Source organism: Agrilus planipennis, unplaced genomic scaffold (assembly GCF_000699045.2).
Source record: "Agrilus planipennis isolate EAB-ADULT unplaced genomic scaffold, Apla_2.0 scaffold16, whole genome shotgun sequence".
NCBI classification, from domain to species: domain Eukaryota; kingdom Metazoa; phylum Arthropoda; class Insecta; order Coleoptera; family Buprestidae; genus Agrilus; species Agrilus planipennis.
Genome location: NW_020438946.1, coordinates 892,167 through 910,830, shown reverse-complemented (window position 1 = coordinate 910,830; position 18,664 = coordinate 892,167). Strand labels below are relative to the sequence as shown.

At 28.9% G+C, this 18,664-nt stretch overlaps 6 protein-coding genes across 6 annotated transcripts in view; 4 read left to right on the top strand and 2 right to left on the bottom strand.

Annotated features, from left to right (window-relative positions):
• Window positions 1-8,201, bottom strand: part of LOC108744703 (calcium-transporting ATPase type 2C member 1) — a 21,908-nt gene extending 13,707 nt beyond the window's left edge. Inside the window, 1 exon segment of the mRNA XM_025974696.1 lies at window positions 7,940-8,201. Coding sequence (XP_025830481.1) covers window positions 7,940-8,029 — 90 coding nt within the window. The 5' untranslated portion in view covers window positions 8,030-8,201.
• A 409-nt stretch (window positions 8,202-8,610) lies between these two features.
• On the top strand, window positions 8,611-10,648 carry LOC108744710 (transcription factor E4F1-like). Its single transcript, XM_018480615.2, has 2 exons — window positions 8,611-8,803; window positions 8,865-10,648. Exons 1-2 carry the CDS (start codon window positions 8,770-8,772, stop codon window positions 10,313-10,315), a joined length of 1,485 nt encoding a protein of 494 aa, XP_018336117.1. The 5' UTR covers window positions 8,611-8,769; the 3' UTR covers window positions 10,316-10,648.
• A 576-nt stretch (window positions 10,649-11,224) lies between these two features.
• On the bottom strand, window positions 11,225-14,216 carry LOC108744711 (serologically defined colon cancer antigen 3 homolog). Its single transcript, XM_018480616.2, has 6 exons — window positions 14,008-14,216; window positions 13,418-13,926; window positions 13,056-13,319; window positions 12,571-12,633; window positions 12,338-12,501; window positions 11,225-11,854 (listed from the first exon to the last, which is right to left on the bottom strand). Exons 1-6 carry the CDS (start codon window positions 14,168-14,170, stop codon window positions 11,728-11,730), a joined length of 1,290 nt encoding a protein of 429 aa, XP_018336118.1. The 5' UTR covers window positions 14,171-14,216; the 3' UTR covers window positions 11,225-11,727.
• Window positions 14,217-14,598: 382 nt separating this feature from the next.
• LOC108744627 (cytochrome c oxidase assembly factor 3, mitochondrial) lies at window positions 14,599-14,985 on the top strand. The gene has a single exon (XM_018480489.2). It carries the CDS (start codon window positions 14,711-14,713, stop codon window positions 14,963-14,965), a length of 255 nt encoding a protein of 84 aa, XP_018335991.1. The 5' UTR covers window positions 14,599-14,710; the 3' UTR covers window positions 14,966-14,985.
• On the top strand, window positions 14,951-16,314 carry LOC108744626 (dimethyladenosine transferase 1, mitochondrial). The gene is made up of 2 exons (XM_018480488.2): window positions 14,951-15,798; window positions 16,059-16,314. Exons 1-2 carry the CDS (start codon window positions 14,976-14,978, stop codon window positions 16,229-16,231), a joined length of 996 nt encoding a protein of 331 aa, XP_018335990.1. The 5' UTR covers window positions 14,951-14,975; the 3' UTR covers window positions 16,232-16,314.
• A 687-nt stretch (window positions 16,315-17,001) lies between these two features.
• The window catches only part of LOC108744670 (alanine--glyoxylate aminotransferase 2, mitochondrial), a 9,425-nt gene continuing 7,762 nt past the window's right edge, over window positions 17,002-18,664 (top strand). The window contains exons 1-2 of the mRNA XM_018480553.2: window positions 17,002-17,165; window positions 17,228-17,313. Coding sequence (XP_018336055.1) covers window positions 17,129-17,165; window positions 17,228-17,313 — 123 coding nt within the window. The 5' untranslated portion in view covers window positions 17,002-17,128. The remainder of the gene's footprint in view (window positions 17,166-17,227; window positions 17,314-18,664) is intronic.

Sequence of the window (18,664 nt, the reverse complement as noted above, 5' to 3'; positions counted from 1 at the left end):
CGACCCCCAACTATTTTTTATGAGTCCCTAATACAATTATGTTGTATAGTTTTCACAGAGAATTTAAAAGAGTTAGGAAAAAAAGAAAAATCTGAAATTACTAAAATTTGTTTTAGATGAAACGTGAAAGTATACAATTATTGGAAATATTTTATATTAATACTGAAAAGAATTTAACCGGTTCCATGAGTTCAGTACCTACTTAAAAAACTGCCAATAGCAAATGATTTTTAACTGAAAAACAACTGCATCAACCGATTAAAAATGAGTACTTTTACAATTTGTAAATAAGAGACTTGACTGATTACGAAAAACTGTTAAAAAGTCTGTATCACGATAAATTTAATCTTTCTTTTACGTACTAAGTATTTGACTTCTTTGAACTTCTTTTGAAATATCCTGAAGTTAAATAAAGAAGACCTTGATTTCTAATTATAATTTCCTGTAAAAAGATAAATCAAAACACCAACCCCATGTACAGTTATAAATACAGGACCTGTTAAAACTCGATTTCAATTAATCGTAAAATACGACACGTACAGGTTTTGCATTCCTCTTTAGTTAATTCTAGTTTTGATTAGATAAAACTAGAATTAACAAGGGTTCTCGGTTTATTCTGATTCTGGCTGGACACACTTTATTAGTTAAAACTAGTTTTAGTCAATTCTAATACAGTTAATACATATCCAACTTTTTCTAATCGGTTTAATTATTTATACTACTTTTTATATATATCTATAGTTTGCTTTATTTAAATATGTATTAAGTTATTTTTTTAAATTCTTTACATTTATAAAAAAAATATTTACAACCATCACAAGCAATGTGTCCTATTATCCCTAATTACCTCAGCAAATTCAAATTTTTACATTAAAAAATACAATACTATTTTATAAACGTATTCTACACAAAGTAATGTTTGAAATGCAAAAAAATGAACTATAGGAATTATAAGAATAAGAACATAAGGTTGCAGTAGAAAAAGGCAACACACACAATGGTGTGTTGCCATTAGCTGGTGGAAATAAAATACTCAAAAGTTTCAAGAAACCTAATTTACACTACCTACGTTCATTTTTGTACAATTCTTTATTTGTGAGTCCTACATTGTTCGTTCATAATAACATCTCAGTTTTCTCCTTGTTTATGATAATACTATTTTATGTTGAATAGAATAAATCACTTTTTTCCAAAAATTAATGCAAGCAAACTTGGTTTATTGTTAGATATAAAAAAAACAATAGAAAAATGCACTAAAACGGTTAATGTATATTCTCACAATAACAATAATCGATGATAGTTATGAATAGTAATAAAATAAGTGAACTATGGAATCAGTTATTTAGTTAAAATAACAAAGAGGTTTAATAAAAAGTCGTAAGTGAGAAAGTTTGCAAAATATGACTCGCAAAACCGGGAGTCACAACAGTAATTATTTAATTACGAAGATGCACAACATAATTGTGAAATTTAACATCAACTAACTGTATTTGATTTCTATAATTCGTTGTGTTTGGATCTTAACTGGCGAACGGTCCGCTTTCAATTCCCGGTAGATGTAATATCTTTTTTTTACTTTTTACCTGCCTTCGTGTTATAGAACGTTCATTTAGAGAATGGTACACCATGCCCGATCAATGTGCGCGGGTTGCCGTAATGTTAGAAGTTATTTTCGGTGCGAAAAGTTTATGGTTGGGCTTTCATGGGAAAAAAAAAAACTAAAAACACACAAGCAATAAATAAATATTCGTTTGTGTGCATCGTTCACGGTGTACCTTTCTCTAAGTGAAATATTATAAACGGATCTACTTTTGATTTTCAGACGTTTTCTTTTGATCAGAATATTTAATTACAAAGGTCCAATTTTAACATATTCGATGAGGTAGAAAACAAAAGAAAAAAAGTGAACGGGTCTAATTATCCACATGCGTGTGTATAGTTGGTTGCATACATTCTAATGAAATGTTATGATCATCAGAATAAACGTATACATACATTGAAGTGTAGGTACATTAAAAAACTACAAGGGAATGGCTTGAAGTGCTATGCACTACCGAAATATATGACTTAATGTCAATCGAGAGAATAAGGTTAGGTTAGGCTAGGCTGGACAAGGTTATATTGACCTCTCTAATATATTTGAGACTACACGGTATTGAGAAAAAAAAGTTTATCTAAAGTTGACTGTTTGACCATGGGAATAAGACAGAATGAATTATCTCATCTATTTGACGTTTCATTTCAACATATTATTAAACTATTTAAAATTTTTCAACCCGTTAGAGGCAAAAACAACAATTTCTGGTCGTTTAAACAATCTAGTTAACGGTACCTAATAACAATATGAGCCTAATAATGGCGTAAGTATAACGAATAGTTACGAAAGTAGTCTACTTGAAAATGGTTCGATATGGTTTATTGGGATAATTCAATATCATATTAGATATATTGAAACCAGTCATAAAATATTTGCAGCCAGAGCGTTAACAAACTTTGATCAAAGAAAAAAACAAAACAGCGGTCACTACTGTAACGCTTTGTAATTTTCCAAGCTGATGTAGGTATCTGAAGTAATATGGTTTAAACATAAACCCATTAATTTTGTAACAACAAATTAATCCAGTTCAATGATATAAAAGTTTAATTGTCTTTTAAATAAATTCGCAGTAAACATATAATAATAATACAACAAATTATTAAGTTGGTAACCTTGAATGTACCGGCGTTTCTGGTGGGACAAAACGCGAATTATTATTATAAAATTAAATTGCTTTACTACTAAAATAATACTGTTCTAATTACCGTTGGTCATACCAATTGGGATCCGTCAAATGGGCATACACCATCTGGTGGCAAAATTTATAACTCGAATGAGGGAAAAATTTACATAGGAACTGTACACGCAAATTGTAAAATTGTTTATTAATATAATAAAACACGTTAAAAAAGTAAAATTTTTTTTGATGTAAACTAATAGAAGCTTGGATGAAAGCAGTAGGTATCAAAGAAGTGAATTCCGGAATAAAAATTTCTTCACGTCATTTTAATGCACATGGTTATATTTCAGCAAGTATTTACCATCAGCCATAACCTTAACATTTAAAACTAGAATCATACTAAAATTATAAAGTGAGAAATTATTTATTCCTGTGTAATTGATTTAACACAATTCTAATGATACGATATAAGAATTTTGAGGTTAAGAACCTACTTGCTGCAATACAACAAAGTTGCAATAATGTGTTTGCAACGTTCTCTTAAATCGGCTTTGCACGTGCAAGTCATTGATATGATATTGCTTAAATCGCCCAGAATCACCTCACCAATTATATAACGTGAATCACTTTTTAAATCCGAAGTTTGTAAAAAGTAGGCAGTAAACTTGACGGAATTTGTTATTTCCGAATTTTATAATGTCATTGGCATTAAAAATACGCTCATTTTCAACGAAATTTCCTTTCCGAGGCTTTGTGTCAGCCCAATCACATATTGTGTCAATACTTATCATTTTATCGTAATTTAAAAACTTGGAAATTGCACGATACACTATAGGAACTACGATAAATTTTCCCTAATCGGCGCCATGTTCTTAGGCTCCTCCCATTTGACGGATCCCAATAGTACCTAGGCATATGTATATCTAGCTAATAATGAAAAATATGATTTTAGAAATCAAGCAGGACATGGCGGCAGCTACGTAATTTCTATGTTCTGTGAACGTTTTGCCTTACCTGTATAGACATTAATAGTAGTTCTAAACCGAGTTTTATTCGTATTTTATAAATAAAAACCGATCCATTAATTCAATATTTCGGGTTAATCGTAAAATTTTTCTGAGAAGCCATTAAATGTAACAATGTGGGTACCTACTAGATATAACATTCACTAAAATATTAATAGCACAAAAACAGGAATCAATACCGTCTTTTTATCCTACTAGTCTCTTTGATATCGAAGTAAATAAAACATATACATCGGGAATAAAAGTTGATAAAAAAAATATGCTAATTCTTACCATTTCAATGTTTTCTGTTGACATAATTAGTTATTATTAGTAGATAGATCTGCTTTTAAGACAAAAACCTTGCATTCTGGCTGCCCAAACCAAAAGGACTTGTTGCAATTGAAAAGAAAGAGGAAACATCCAATTGAAAATATTTGGAACAACAATAGATAATCAACAAGGCCGACAATAATATTCGCATAATAAGTATGAGAAATAAAAAAACATTTCATACTTTTCGTATACAGTATGTTTCTGTAATTACAATAGGCGCTCGAAAATGTGATCCCAGAAAAGAATTTTTCATATGACCAATTTTTTCTCATTAACGAATGTTATCAATAAGTATAACAAGCTCCTATTATTATTAACAAAATAAACGTACGTAAAAAAAGTGTACATTCTGGTAATCTAGTTTAACAATTTATAATTCGATAACGAATAATTTCTGTATATATCATGATCACCTGATACAAAAAAAAGTCAAACTAAAAAAATTCCGCCAGCAAATAATCAAAATAACAAATCAGCACCTCGATAATCATGCATTTAATCGTAAAATTGTATTGATAACTTTTTTTTTAAATTTTGTGCTTATAGGCGAATGCGGTAGTTTTCTAACACATTGTATTAGTTGTTAATGTGTTTATTATCTTATTCTTTTAAAAGTTCTCCCTGTCTGCCCAATATGTATATCGATTACTTTACAAGTATTACAAGTCAATTTCTAAACACCGCCTTTGTTCATTTTATCTATAATATTAATTAAATATTTTGATCTTTATCTTTTTTAAATGTTTAGTAATAATTTATCAAAATACTGAATTAAAAATAAAGATAAACAGATAAAATGAATAACAGCGGTGTCTACACTTTAAATATTGTAACGCAATCTATACGTATCATACATAGTACCTATATTGGACAAACAGGGAGAACTTTTAAAAGAAGGAGTTAAGAACACATGAATTTGTATGTTCGGAGAACGTTTTTCCTTACCCGTATAAGGTTTGTTTTACTTAAGTTAAAAATACCGTTCCAACAAACGCCTGAATGCTTAATCAATTAAATTTATGTTGGCTAGTTACGATATTTTTTTAATTGCGTTATTTATTCATTCTTATCGCGTATCAACACATTTGTTACACCCATTCAGAATTTTTAAAGGATTTTTCTTCAAAACACTTATGTTAGAGTGGCAGGAAAATGATAAAATAATTAGCGATTTATTAGAAAAAAATCAGAAAAACGATTACCACAAAACTGTATTTAATGTCTTAATATGAAAGTACCTACTTCAACTAAACATTTTACGTTAGTGTAAATATACAATTATATAGGGTACTTCGAAGATGTTCAAATAGAACCAAAAAAAAAAAAATACTACAACTAATATCAAAAGAAATATTCTTTACAGTACTTAGATAAACTTTTATTTATTTGTCCTTTTGCATATATGTGGTCTCCAATACGATCAACATTTAATTATAAATTTTACCTTTAATGAAGTTAATAAGATTTAAAAAAAATGTAAGCGTTTATGACGTCAAACTATTAACCTATAATGAAAAGTAGATTGCTTCTGATTGAACTCGAATGAAGTGTAGATTACTTTTTACTTAATTTATTTACGTTAGTCAAAAATTGTAATATATATGCGAATCTCTATACTCTAACTAATAAAAAATAAGTTCAATTAAAATTATTTTTAAGAAAATCATTTGTCAGTTTTATTTTAAGAAGACGGGCAGACAATAAACATCTGATAAAACGTATAAAAAAGATATCTAAATGTAATGGAAGACAAACACGGTAATAAACAATACAACTAACAAAACTGAAAACAAGCGTGCATTGCACATAAGATTAAGTTTTTTATTTAAATTTTAAATATCTATATCACGATAAAATAATAACAATTTATGTCGGAATATGTTACTTTTGTGACAGAGACCAATCAATAATATTTACAAATGTCGAGAGTTCTCCGCAAATAAACATTTCTAAAAATATGTAATTATAGTTTCTTGTTTTTGATTAAAAGCAAATGAGGTGTTACAGGTAAATGGTGAGGATACCGTGGATAGAGAAGCAGAAACAGGAGTAAAGAGTGGCAGAGGAAAACCTACTGTTCGTAAATAGTCATAAAATTGATTTTGAATCATAAAAACAGTTGAAATTCAAACTTGCTAATTACGACTACACTAAATTAGAAAAGAAGAGTGGTAGCCATCATATATTCACTAAAATGACTTACAATAAATGCATTTTTACCATGGCGCCCCTTTATCCTATCTAAGACCCTATGACCTCATATTGACATACACGTCTAACCCGATAAAATATTGACGATTTTCAACTACAAATTAACAAAGATATCCAAAGCAGGCTTAAGACACAGCTCGATCTTTTAATTAGATGTTTTAAAAATCAGCTAACTCCTAATCGTAAGATACATACCCAAAATTAAAACCATAAGGTGGAAATACAAATTTAATGTTGTTTTATGTAATTTTAGTACTTATCCACTTATTTACGTATCTACATATGTCTTTAAAAACAGTTCTTCAAATAGGTTTCTAATGGTTTTAAGTCATGAGAGAGAACCACCTCTTCTTATATTAAAAAACCAATTGCTATTTCGAATGTCATATAGGTCATTTGTATATTGGTAAACAAACTTATAGTAAGTCTTTGAACCCGGCAACAAAACATATTTTAACCAGCATATAATATACTACCTGTAAACTTTATTATGCGTATGCACAAGTATTGTGATGTAATCGATTATAAGAGATCAATGATATCAATCATCATGCATTATGCAATGAAAATTAATTGCAATTTTTATACTCGTCCAATTAAAAGTTTATAGTAGCAGGAAAAACTGTAGTACAAACTATAGAAACTGTATCATATATTATTAATAATTAACCGTCACAAACTGAACGTCAATACTTTAATGACTATTTTTAAGATTTAAAAGCACATTTAATTACTCGATGCAATTTTATTTATTTAAGAATAAAAAAATTGCATCGAACAAATATAATCGATTTTCGTATGGATTAAATAAGATTTAAATTTAATTATACGTATAGGTAAAAAGAAAAGGTGAAGCCAATAAATTGCATACAGTTAGACTTAGGAATGTCTTTCTAATAAAAGAAATTCCATATTAAAAACTGCAATCATATGTACTCACACAAAACATTTTTTATGAAAATCAATATGGTTAACATAAGTATAGGAAACAAAGCAAGCATCAACTTTTAAAGTTATATTGAAAGGTCTGTTTTATAAGTAATTCAATAAATTATCAAATCTAATGAAGTACCTATTTGGGTATTACCTATTCATTAATTAATTTACACGACGTAGTAAGAAAACATCTATGTTAATTTGTTTTATAAAAATTAAATATTAAAAAAAGCAATAGGTAATACGGGAAGTATAATATGCATTACTATCAAAGATTTATAAGTAAAAAGTGGTCCAGTGTATTTAAATATAGTTTACACGTTATGAATCAATCTATCGCGCGAAAAAGAAATCAAAATTTATTAATTAAAAAATAGTTGCACTATTAATCATTCTAAAAGATTAGGGGTGTATGTATATTACCTACTTTTTGCGTTACAATTGCTTTAATAAGCTATGTTTAGTAAAAGTGCATACAAAAAAAATGAAATTATAGTTAAGTGTCCTAGAAAAGCATCTAGGTGTACCGGAAGAATCGAAATGCTAAACACCGCAGTGCACTATTATTGATCGTGGTAAGTAGCCCGAATGATAAATAAAAACATAATAGAATGATAGGGTTTGGACGTTTAGTAACAGTTAGGAGTTTTTAATAAAAAAAAAATAATTTGAGAAAATATACAAGAGCGGACGAATTCAGCACAAGCCAATTTAATTTAAAATATTTAAACTTACAGCTTTAACAGCCTGTTGCTTACTATCAGCTTCTGAATTAAAGAAATGAGCAAGTTTTTCGTACTTGACATTATTTTGTTTTTTTACCATATTTTATGTACGAACCTCAACTGGTTAACCATTTCAATGTTTCGTTACGACTGGCACAATTTAACTTCACTGAATCAGTTTATACTCCATCCATTTTCTACTTCCATTTACACATGTGCACTCGTCTACCACTCGTCACAACTACAATTCGCCATTTGCAAATCACAATAATATATTTTTAAACGTCATCTCATTTTGATGCTCCTACGTACATATAAAAAAATAAATTAATCGAAAATTAAAATTAAAAAAATTAATTATATATACAGTTCGTCACGCATAGTGGTATTAAAAAAAGTGGAAACTCTTCCCTTTTTTGTTTTGTGATAAACCCTATTAATATTTATACATATTACTAAACGATAAAGTAATTGTATTAATACATTTAGTTTATCTGTTTTTAAAATGATCATTTAGTTACCTAAAGAAATTCGATGAAGGATATCCGATAACGAAATTCGATGTGTATGAAATACCATTTGACAGGAACCAGGAAAAAAAGTGAAGGTCATATTATTCAGTGGNTAAAAAAATATTAAATTATTAAAACATTAAGCACAATAATAAAATACTATATTTGTACTACTACAATTTTAAATTTTTATTCAATTAAAGAAAAACCCTAATTTTTCAGTGAAAGAACATATATTTAAATGTGCAAATTTTAGCTGTATTAGTGTAAAAAAAACAATATTTAAATCTAGGACAACCAAGTTTGTTATTGTTCGACGTTTAATGAGATGGATCCAAAATTAATCACGACAATGCAAAACCGTAAGTTATTAATTATGAACCAATTTAATTAGTTTTATCCTTTACTGTAATTTTTTTATAGAAATAGAAACAGATGTTCAAGTAATTAGAAAGTTTTATCCTACTGCTGATGAATTATGCAAAGTAACTACAGTACTTTACTGTCCTGAAGAAAGCTGTGATGCAGTATTTACATCTGAGTCTAATCTTAATTTGCACATACTCAAAAAGCATAAAAAGGAGGACTTGCAAAAAAATATATTTGATAGAGAATATTATTGCCCTGACCAAGAATGTGTTTATTACAGGGAAAAATGTTTTAAATCATTGAAACTTCTGAAACAACACTTCCTGAAGGTGCATTCTGAAAAGCAGTATTTATGTGATTTATGTCAGAAAGGGTTTTCAACTATATCTGCCAAAAAAGCTCATTTTGATTATTGTGGAGTTGAGTTTACTTGCTGCAATTGTGATTCTACATATGCTTCTTATGAATCTCTTATGACTCATGCTCGACGTAAGAAACACGCTTTTTTAGAAAAGTCTGCATATAAGACTTCTAGTACACTTGAGAAAATAAAAACTGCAAATATATGTCAACTGAAAAGCGTAGAAGCATTTACGCCGAAACCTTCATCAAATTACTCATTATTAAAATGTGTTGTTATTAATGTAACATCTGAGAAATCAAGTCAAACAGATCATTGCATAGAAACACCCCAATTACATTCCAAAGATACCCAAGTCAATGAATTTTCTTTTGATAAAGCTAATTCAATTTACAGTCAATGTAATTCCATTGAAACACAAACAAATGAAATTGAATTAGCCAATATGTCTTCTATAGAGACACAAACAGTGGGAGATTATGTTGTTAGAAAAGTAAAACGTTCTAATCCTTTTACATTTGAGGAAGAAAAGAAACATAACACTACACAAACGAAACATATTAGTTCTGATACTAAATCATGTAACACCTATTTCAAAGAAGATGAGCTGGAAAATATGGGTATTGAAAGGAACAGTTTGGGTACACAAACATTTGAGTCCGAACGTAATGAAATTATATCTTCTATTTCTACAGCAACTCATGATTCGATACATACAGATACTTCAGATCTTAATTTTGAATTCATGGACTCCAGTTCCCAAACAAACTTGGCTGATGAGTTAAATCTTTTTGTCACTTCTCCATTTTTCAATTGCAACATTGAGACTCAAACTGATTTTATGCTAAATGAGGATCTGTTGAATTATCCAGATTCTGATTCAACAATTAGCAGTCAGACACAAACTAATATATCAAATGTGTTTTTGAATATGAATCCGTACAGTGATTCCAGTAAGGAGTGCGATGTTTTATTCAGTAATATTCACACACAAACAGTATTTGATGATATGTCTAGATCTGTTGAGAGTCAGACCATGCTGTTCCCTATTAAAACCCCTTTCATGAATTGTAGAGATTATGCTAATATGGAAACACAAACTGATATTGACTTTAGGAATATGTTGGAACAGATAAATGCCTGACTCTAAATAACTATTTAATTTATTCCTAACCATACCTTTTAGCTTAACAGAATAATAGAATTTTCTTTTGCTATTGGCAAGGAGAATGATTTTGTTTTAAGAGAATCTCTTTCCTTACCAAAATCGTATTCGATTTAAATGTATTACCATAGTCTCAAATTTAAGTGTTGTCCTATATATACTCACGAGTTTATTTGTAGGGATATGCGTATGTAGCAAATACAATGTAAAACTGTTTTATTTTTGGCGAAAGAGATGTTCCACTTTCGTCATTTAGTGATATTGTTAAAAATTTTGATGTAATTTAATTCCATAATAAATTCCTTAATTATTTGGACTGTTTAATCATCAGTCCGAAGACTGGTTGGGCCCGCATCCCTATCTACCATTATCTCTTTCTTGGGCTCCATAACACGGGTGCATAATAGGAAATATATGCTCTAAGATTCTTTTCTATCCTGAGTAATTCAATCTTCACATTTTTCGAAACCTAGAATATATCAACTCTGATTTAAGGTTTTGGAGCCATCGTTGATATAACTGTTGCTTTTTGGGCTTTCTTGATGCCATTGAAAAAGCTTCTAATTAAAATTTAAAGCCTTGTTCAGTCAGAAAGCCCGAAAATCATATTCTTCACTATTTGCGAACGGTAATTTTCTGCCCCTTTTTAGTCCTGTTTCTGCTTTTAGTTGTCTCTAATTAGATCTTCATGTTTCAGGTCTCCAAACATACACTTTACTAATAATTTTTTTGTATTTCTAAATTAAGCACTTGCGGACAAAGAAATGATTTCATTTTGTTATTGTTTTTTAATTATTCATACATTTCCAAAAGCTACAAGACAGAATTATTAGCTTTTGGAAAAGTCAATTATTTCAGTTGTTTTGGATTTAAATAATACTAATGTTGTTACTGAAAAAAAACTTATAATCAAGAAAACAATAATTTACCACATTGATACAGTTATACAGGGTGTTTACCAAATTGCTCATAACAGAACGGTTATTTTAAAATTTTAACAATCTGAGTCCTTGGTTGTAATTATATAAAAATGACTCAAAAGCAACCAACACAAAAGTTTAGTAGTTTTTTTTAATAATTTTTGTACTTGAACAACTAACTTTAATTATGTATATGAATAAAAAAGTTTTCCAAGTAATTAATATTTACATAGCAAAGCCATTTTTTCCTTAGATATTACATTTTAAAAGGCATTTTAAATATTTAGGTGAGTGTTTGTGGGAATACGCGGTTTCCAATAATAATTATAGTGTTTTTTGTGTAACGTACGAATACATTTAAATAAATCACAAAGCACAACCGGTTTTAAAATAATTTTCGAGTCGAAAACACGCAGTTATTACAATATATACTTCGCAAAAAAAAAAACAGTAACCTTTACATAGGGACTATTATAAAGCTGGACCTGCAGCGTCATCATCTGAGTCAAGAAAAGTTTCTCGTCTTTCTTCTATTCGGTGCATATTCTCTAACGAAGCTGCCATTATTCTTAAATTATCTACACCAGTTAATAATTGTCTAAAAAAAGTAATTTATACATTAAACTACACAAGGCGTATTTTGTAAATGTTGTTTTACACGTATACCAATTATTGTAGACAGAAAAAGCAATACTTGTCCACATTATTGACTTGTTCACGTTAACGAATGTTATAATTAATAAGTAACAAACATCTGCGATTAAAAAAGTAAAAAACATACTCATTTTAAACGGGTTCGCAAGTTGTGAGTTCCCCAGAAATTTTTAAAACACGAATTTTAAATCGTTTTTTAATCGTAACGATAAAAAAATTAGTTTTAAAATTGTCCTTTTTAAAACAAAAGTTCTACACTTTTTGTCATTACCTAGTCAAAATCAAAAACACAAATCAATAGAAGATAAATCTATAAATATAGGAGAAATCAATTCCAATAATAGAATCTTGCTCAAAAACTATGAGACATACAGGGACAATTCGTCCATGTTTACTTCGTTTTAATTTTAAATTGTTAATTAATTACCTGAGAGAATGCTCTGCTGAACTGGCAGCATTCCTTAACTCTTGAGCAAGCCTTTGGGATTGTATTTCAGTTATACCGGAACATATTCCACCTGTTGCGCCCCCACTGCTTGTTGCTTCACCTCTAAAACTTTCATTCTCCTTTCGAAGTCTGTTATTTTCATTCTAAAAATGATACATATCATTTACAAGACCATGATTAATTGTGGTTGACATGAAGCAAAAGAACTTTACCTTTAAAGCAGTAATTTCCTGCCTTAGTTTTATTATCGTACCTTCAGCTGATAAAGCTCTTTCCTGAAAAGTATAACCATTTTCACTATATTAATTGTAAATAAACATATACATTTCTAATTTATTATAATACTGTTTCTGTTCCATTGAATAGTAAAAATGAGTGTAAACTTGAATGAAATTTCTGGGAGCATACTTTATGTGAATGTATTAATTTGTTAAGACAAAAAGATATACATATTCTGATATTATCATGTGTTTTATTAATAAATCAATTTCATTAGCATTTCTTACATATATTACTAATTAAACAAATTATATATCAAAATGATTTATCCATCATTATTATAAAGCTTTTATATATAATTTGTTTAGTAAATAGCACCATTACGTAAGAAATTATCAACAGGTCTTAAAAAAATATATACAAAAAAAATAGTAACCTAGAATAAAACATGTTCGTAACTCCAACTACATATACTTACATTGCTTCTTTTCAGATTCCTTTCTGACTTTTCTAAAGCTTTACTAAGATTTTCACTGTACTCATGCTCCCTGCTTCTGACAGCATCTAATTCCCTTTGAAGTTGATTAGCTCGTCTTGTTTGTTCAGCTAACTGGGTCTGATAGAATTCAATTTCATGATGTAACTCCCTATCATGACTATGATTATTACTTTCTTCATGATTCACTTGAGTTCTTACTGCTCCATCTGCTAGAAAATCTGGCAGACTTTTAGTTACACCAGCCTACAAAACAGTCATTTATTAAAAAAAGCACATTTATAATTTTGTTAAAAGAAACAATAATAAATATTGCAAAACCATGAAATTTAGGGTTTCTTTACCTCTGTTGATGCAGGGCAACTTCTTGAACTACTAGGTTGACTATCTTGACTGATAGGTAAGTCTAAAGGGAATCCTGCCTGAGGTCCTCCAGGCAAGTCCAGAGGGACAGAAAAGTTAGTAGGACTATTATTAATTCGTGGATGAAAGTTTTGACTAGAATTACAGTGCAATCTGTTGATATTAATGCTACTTCTACTAGAATTAAATCCTGGCAAATTATTGAGATCCAAACTATAACTATTTTTGGAACTGTCCTTTCCTAAATAACACTGTTCAATTACTAAATGATCTTGAACAAAATCAGGCAAAGCAGAAGGATACTCAGGGATAATTCTGGTTTGTTTGGCGCCCGAATTTCGCAAATCTACATCTGATATTGAAGATATTGGTCTTCCATCACAGTATACTTTTGGTCTTGCTCCTTGATTTTGGTAATTTGTTGAGTCACTCCTCAAAAAGTGTTTAAAGGAAAAAGGGTTGTCTTCTCGTTTACTGCTTTCACTAGTCCCTAGAAAATAATTTTTTCTAATATCTAACATTAACATAAACCACAGTTAATTTTTTCTATTTTAAAAAGCAACAATAGTACCTGGAGTCTTGGTTTCTTCAACTGTTTGATTATGTTCTACTTTTTTCTGGCAACTTAGTGCTAAATCTAAATCTAAGGAAACGTCATTTTTTTCCGAATCATTTTTATTTGTGGGCGATTTGCTTCTAAAATTTTTTGGAAAGTTTTCATCGCCCTCAGCCATAACAGCAAATGTCAAAATCTATGTTCACTAACAACGAAGTTGAAGTATAACAGCTGTATGACAGTTGTCGTTTACTGTCAGAAATATACAAAACAATTTTCTGGATGTGTTTCGTTACCATGCAGACGGTTATATTTTTATAATTAAAATAGATATTAATATTATTAATAATAATAAATTCATTTTGGTAATTCACAATTTTTGGTATATAATATTAATTAAATGGACTACTACTGATCGAAAAGGATGGTAAAGTTATATATAATCATTCATTCTTAACGAACAACTATTTCCATAAATATTCTATGATTTTAATTTCATTAAATTATAATTTGACTTCCACAATTTATCTATGTTCACAATTATTAATTCTTATCTGTGATTATCACTTGTACCATAGATATTATAGATAGGAATTTTGTCTATGATAGAAATTGTAGGTTATATTTGGATTTAGTTGAGAAATGTTAAAAATGCTGTTATCTACATAGTAGAATTTTACCACACATTACAATTAATTTTTACTCAATAGCTAATAAAATGAGTGAGCCTGAAAGCAAAGTAGATTTTAGTAAACTAGGAAAAGCAAATTTGGACCTGATAAAACTGATTGAAGAAAAAAATCGGGCTAGAGTGGAGAAGTTGAGGAAAGTTCGTAAAAATAACTTAATTACTGCTGGAATAATTGGTTGTTGTGTATTAAGTATCTACACCTATTCTATTTTTGCCATTAAACAGGAGAAATTTCTAGACGATTTTGAAGAACCTCAAAAAATAATTGAAGTCAAAAAGTAGTTTAAGAAAAATGTGTGCTGCAGTGTTAAGATTACCCCCTTTACCTACAATTAGAGATTTAATTCGGTTATATAGATTAAAAGCATTGAAGCAACTTTCTCAAAATTTTCTACTAGATGAACGTATAACAGACAGAATAGTTAAATCAGCTGGAGACATTTCTGGGCATTATGTTTGTGAAGTTGGTCCTGGTCCTGGTGGTATCACAAGGTCTATCATAAAGAAACATCCCAGAAAGTTAATTGTTATTGAAAAAGATGAAAGATTTTTGCCTACATTGGAATTATTACAAGAAGCCAGTCAGGGTTTTGTTGACATGCATATAGAAATAAATGACGTGAGAGATTTCAATTTTGAAAATGCATTGTCTGAAGTACCAAAAGAAGATTGGCTTGGTTCCCCACCACCCATTAATATAATAGGAAATTTACCATTTAGTATATCAACTAATTTAGTAATACGTTGGCTAAAGGCAATATCACAGAAACAATCAGCCTGGGCATTTGGAAGGAGTAAGATGACCTTAACATTTCAAAAAGAAGTTGCTGAACGTATGAAGGCACCCGTAACTCATAAACAACGTTGCAGACTGTCGGTTATGTGTCAACTTTGGTGCAACGTTAAACATAAATTCACAATACCTGGAAGGGCTTTTATACCAAAACCTAAGGTGGATGTAGGAGTTGTTACCCTAGAACCATTGAAAGAACCCTTTGTAGACTTACCATTTGAAATGGTTGAGAAGGTATTACGACACTTTTTTAATATGAGACAGAAAATTTCTCTGAAAAGTGCCCTACGTCTTTTTCCAGAGGAGTTAAGGGAGGAATTAGGTATATTTTCATTAAATTAGAAGTAATTTTTATTGGGAATTAAAAATAAAATTTAATATATATTTATAATTATAAGTTTACTTTAGTTGTTGGGATTACACCCATTTCTTTATTTCTTTATTGTTTATGTCATAACGATTTATTCCATCAGCTTGTAGGCGTTGACCTTCAAATAAATAAATAACTAAATGTACAAATGGGAGAATCCTTTTACAGCAAGGTCATATAATTAGTAAATACAATAATTTTCTTTGCTGTAGGTGAAAAATTATTTATCTTGGCTGATGTAGACAGCAACGCTAGACCTTTTGAGATAACAACTGAGGAATATGCCAGGCTTTGTTATGCTTATAAACTTTTGTGTGATGACTACCCACAAATTGTAGATTTTGACTTTAGAATTCGAAGAAAAGATATCATTGGAAGTTACTGAATGCTTTGAAAAAGTGCTTGAACTTTGTACGTTATTTGTAGTTTATTTTTATTAGATTTGTTAATAAAATAAAATAATCCTGATTGCGGAGTTTTAATACTGTTATTTTTTTATAGCAGTTAGGATACTTTAAAATAATTTACTAAAGCTTAACTCTTTAACGAATTTAACAAGTGAAACGAGTATTAAATATAAAAAATGACAATATCATTGAATTGTTTTAACATACTGGAAAATGTTTTAGAAAATGCTTTTTATGGTATTTATTTCACGTAACAAGAGGAAAAAAGTATGGCTCGGGAATCGAACCCGAATTAATTTAAATTAACCAGCCTTCATAAAAATACACCTATACAAAATGATTTTTGTATAAGATATAAATATTGTTCCCCTTTTTTTTAATAAAAAATAGCAAAAAAGCATACTACAAACAGGACGTTTACATAATAATACAAGATTTAATAAAACTAAAACAGTGAAAATTAACGTATATTATTGATAGGCAATTTTCTTACACAAGTGTAATGTGGGTTTCATCACTTTAAGGCTTTAAGGTAAGCATACCTTCTATTTCCTGTGTAGCGAATATTATAATAAGCAACAAAAATATAACAAATCTTAGATTTTTTGAGTACGTACCTTACTTATTTTAATTTAAATTAATTAATATTTTTTTTATATAAGAACTTACATAATATTTTAAACCACATTAAATGAAATGTAAATACTAAATGCGTATCTTAAAAACTTTTTGATATTAATTTCGACTAAATACGTCCTAAAAGTTATAACATATTACACAATAAACTAAGATAATGATATTTTTCCTGGTTAAGTGTTTTAATTTGAACTTAAATAGTTTAGTCTGCGATTCCAATTTAAATACTAAACTGGACAATGAAGTCGTCCAAAATGTATCGCAGTCCTATTACTGGTGAGTTAATTAATATTTTATTCAAAAGGAGCGAGATGAGAAGTTTTTGCTATTCTTTGTAGTACAACAAGTGAAAGAAACGTTTAGAAACGGGAGAGTTGCAGATATTCGGCTTCCAGAATGCAATTTTACTCCGCAACCATATTCGGTAACTTTTTTTTTTTTTTATTTTTTTTTAACCATACACAATTTATCTAGTCGTTTTATAAAACTTTCTTAAATGTTTATTTTTGTTATTGTACTTTTCAGCGTATTTATTGTGATTAATTGAGTATTAATTGATCGATTATCGTAATGAATTTAAATGTACAAATAGTTTAGTTACAAAAAACTTAGGTATTTAATAATTCTTCTAATTTCAAAATTAAAAAAAAAAAAAACAAATACAGGTTGAATTGGTTTCATAATTACATTTTTTTGAAAATTTTAAAAATTGCATCAAATTATGGGACACGAAGTATTGCTTTTTTATAACCGGATAGCGTAGAATGTTTACCTTTGAGTTAATTTTTTTTTGCTTAAAACTAAACAAAAACGTTCCTATAAACGTTAATCTGAAAAATCAGGGCCTTAATACCTTTTAGTTAATTTAATTACTTCTTGTAATTACTTTTGACGTGACGTTTTTAACGTCTTGGGACCGAGCCGTGCATTTATTACGTATACAAATCAAAATAATCCTTTTATTAAACAATTACTAANGAATAAAAGTAATTTGTAATATTGAAATTCTAAAAAACATAAAAACCACAAAAACAATTAAAATTAGTGTCTAGAACGAGTTGGCCATCCATTCGCTAAATAATGCCCTTTTTGGGGATGTCCCACTTGCCTATAATTATTTCTATTTAATGGTTTTGTTTAATTTATCAGTGGTTTAGTTAGCTCTAAATCTAAATGGGCTCTATATCAAAATTTAGAGACCCTTTTTATCCTATTATGGAGAAGACCAAAAATAGGGTAATACCTTTTTATGAAATAAACAAAATTAACTAAGTATATTGTACATAAAAGCATACGAAATTACTGTACATAGAAAATATTATATTTTACGAATTTCACGTCAGGGCCCCTGTACTTCTGGGGCCCCGTATCATTGATACGACTGGTACGGTACTTTCTTAAAAACATGTAGACCATATCTTGAGTTTTGGTAAACAGTATTTTTTATTTCTCTATCGAAATGAAAATATCAGAACTTAAATTGTGACGTATTAAATAAAATGTACCCAAAGACGTCCCTGAATTAAGCAAGCGTAATATAATGACACAAAAAATAGCCCTTGTTACTACCTTCTAATATTATCAATTAATAATCAAATAATATAGCTTTGAAATATTAATAACTATTAGTGGTAAATTAATAAAAAAAAAAATAACGCTCTATATCTAGGTAATGAAACGTTTTTTCGTTTAGACGTTTACAGGATTTTTTTGCTTATTTTTAAACGAAGAATATTTGTTTATATAATAATAATATTAATATAATTTATTTACCT

Bases quoted from the DNA above. Each gene is read 5' to 3' on its own strand.
- LOC108744711 (XM_018480616.2), bottom strand. From the start codon at position 14,170: ATGGCTGAGGGCGATGAAAACTTTCCAAAAAATTTTAGAAGCAAATCG. The intron at 12,634-13,055 runs GTAAGTATATGT...TATACTTTTCAG, and splicing joins GGAATCTGAAAAGAAGCAAT to GAAAGAGCTTTATCAGCTGA. The intron at 11,855-12,337 runs GTAATTAATTAA...TACTTTTTTTAG, and splicing joins TCAGCAGAGCATTCTCTCAG to ACAATTATTAACTGGTGTAG.
- LOC108744627 (XM_018480489.2), top strand. From the start codon at position 14,711: ATGAGTGAGCCTGAAAGCAAAGTAGATTTTAGTAAACTAGGAAAAGCA.
- LOC108744710 (XM_018480615.2), top strand. From the start codon at position 8,770: ATGGATCCAAAATTAATCACGACAATGCAAAACC. The intron at 8,804-8,864 runs GTAAGTTATTAA...ATTTTTTTATAG, and splicing joins AATCACGACAATGCAAAACC to AAATAGAAACAGATGTTCAA.
- LOC108744626 (XM_018480488.2), top strand. From the start codon at position 14,976: ATGTGTGCTGCAGTGTTAAGATTACCCCCTTTACCTACAATTAGAGAT. The intron at 15,799-16,058 runs GTATATTTTCAT...TCTTTGCTGTAG, and splicing joins GGAGTTAAGGGAGGAATTAG to GTGAAAAATTATTTATCTTG.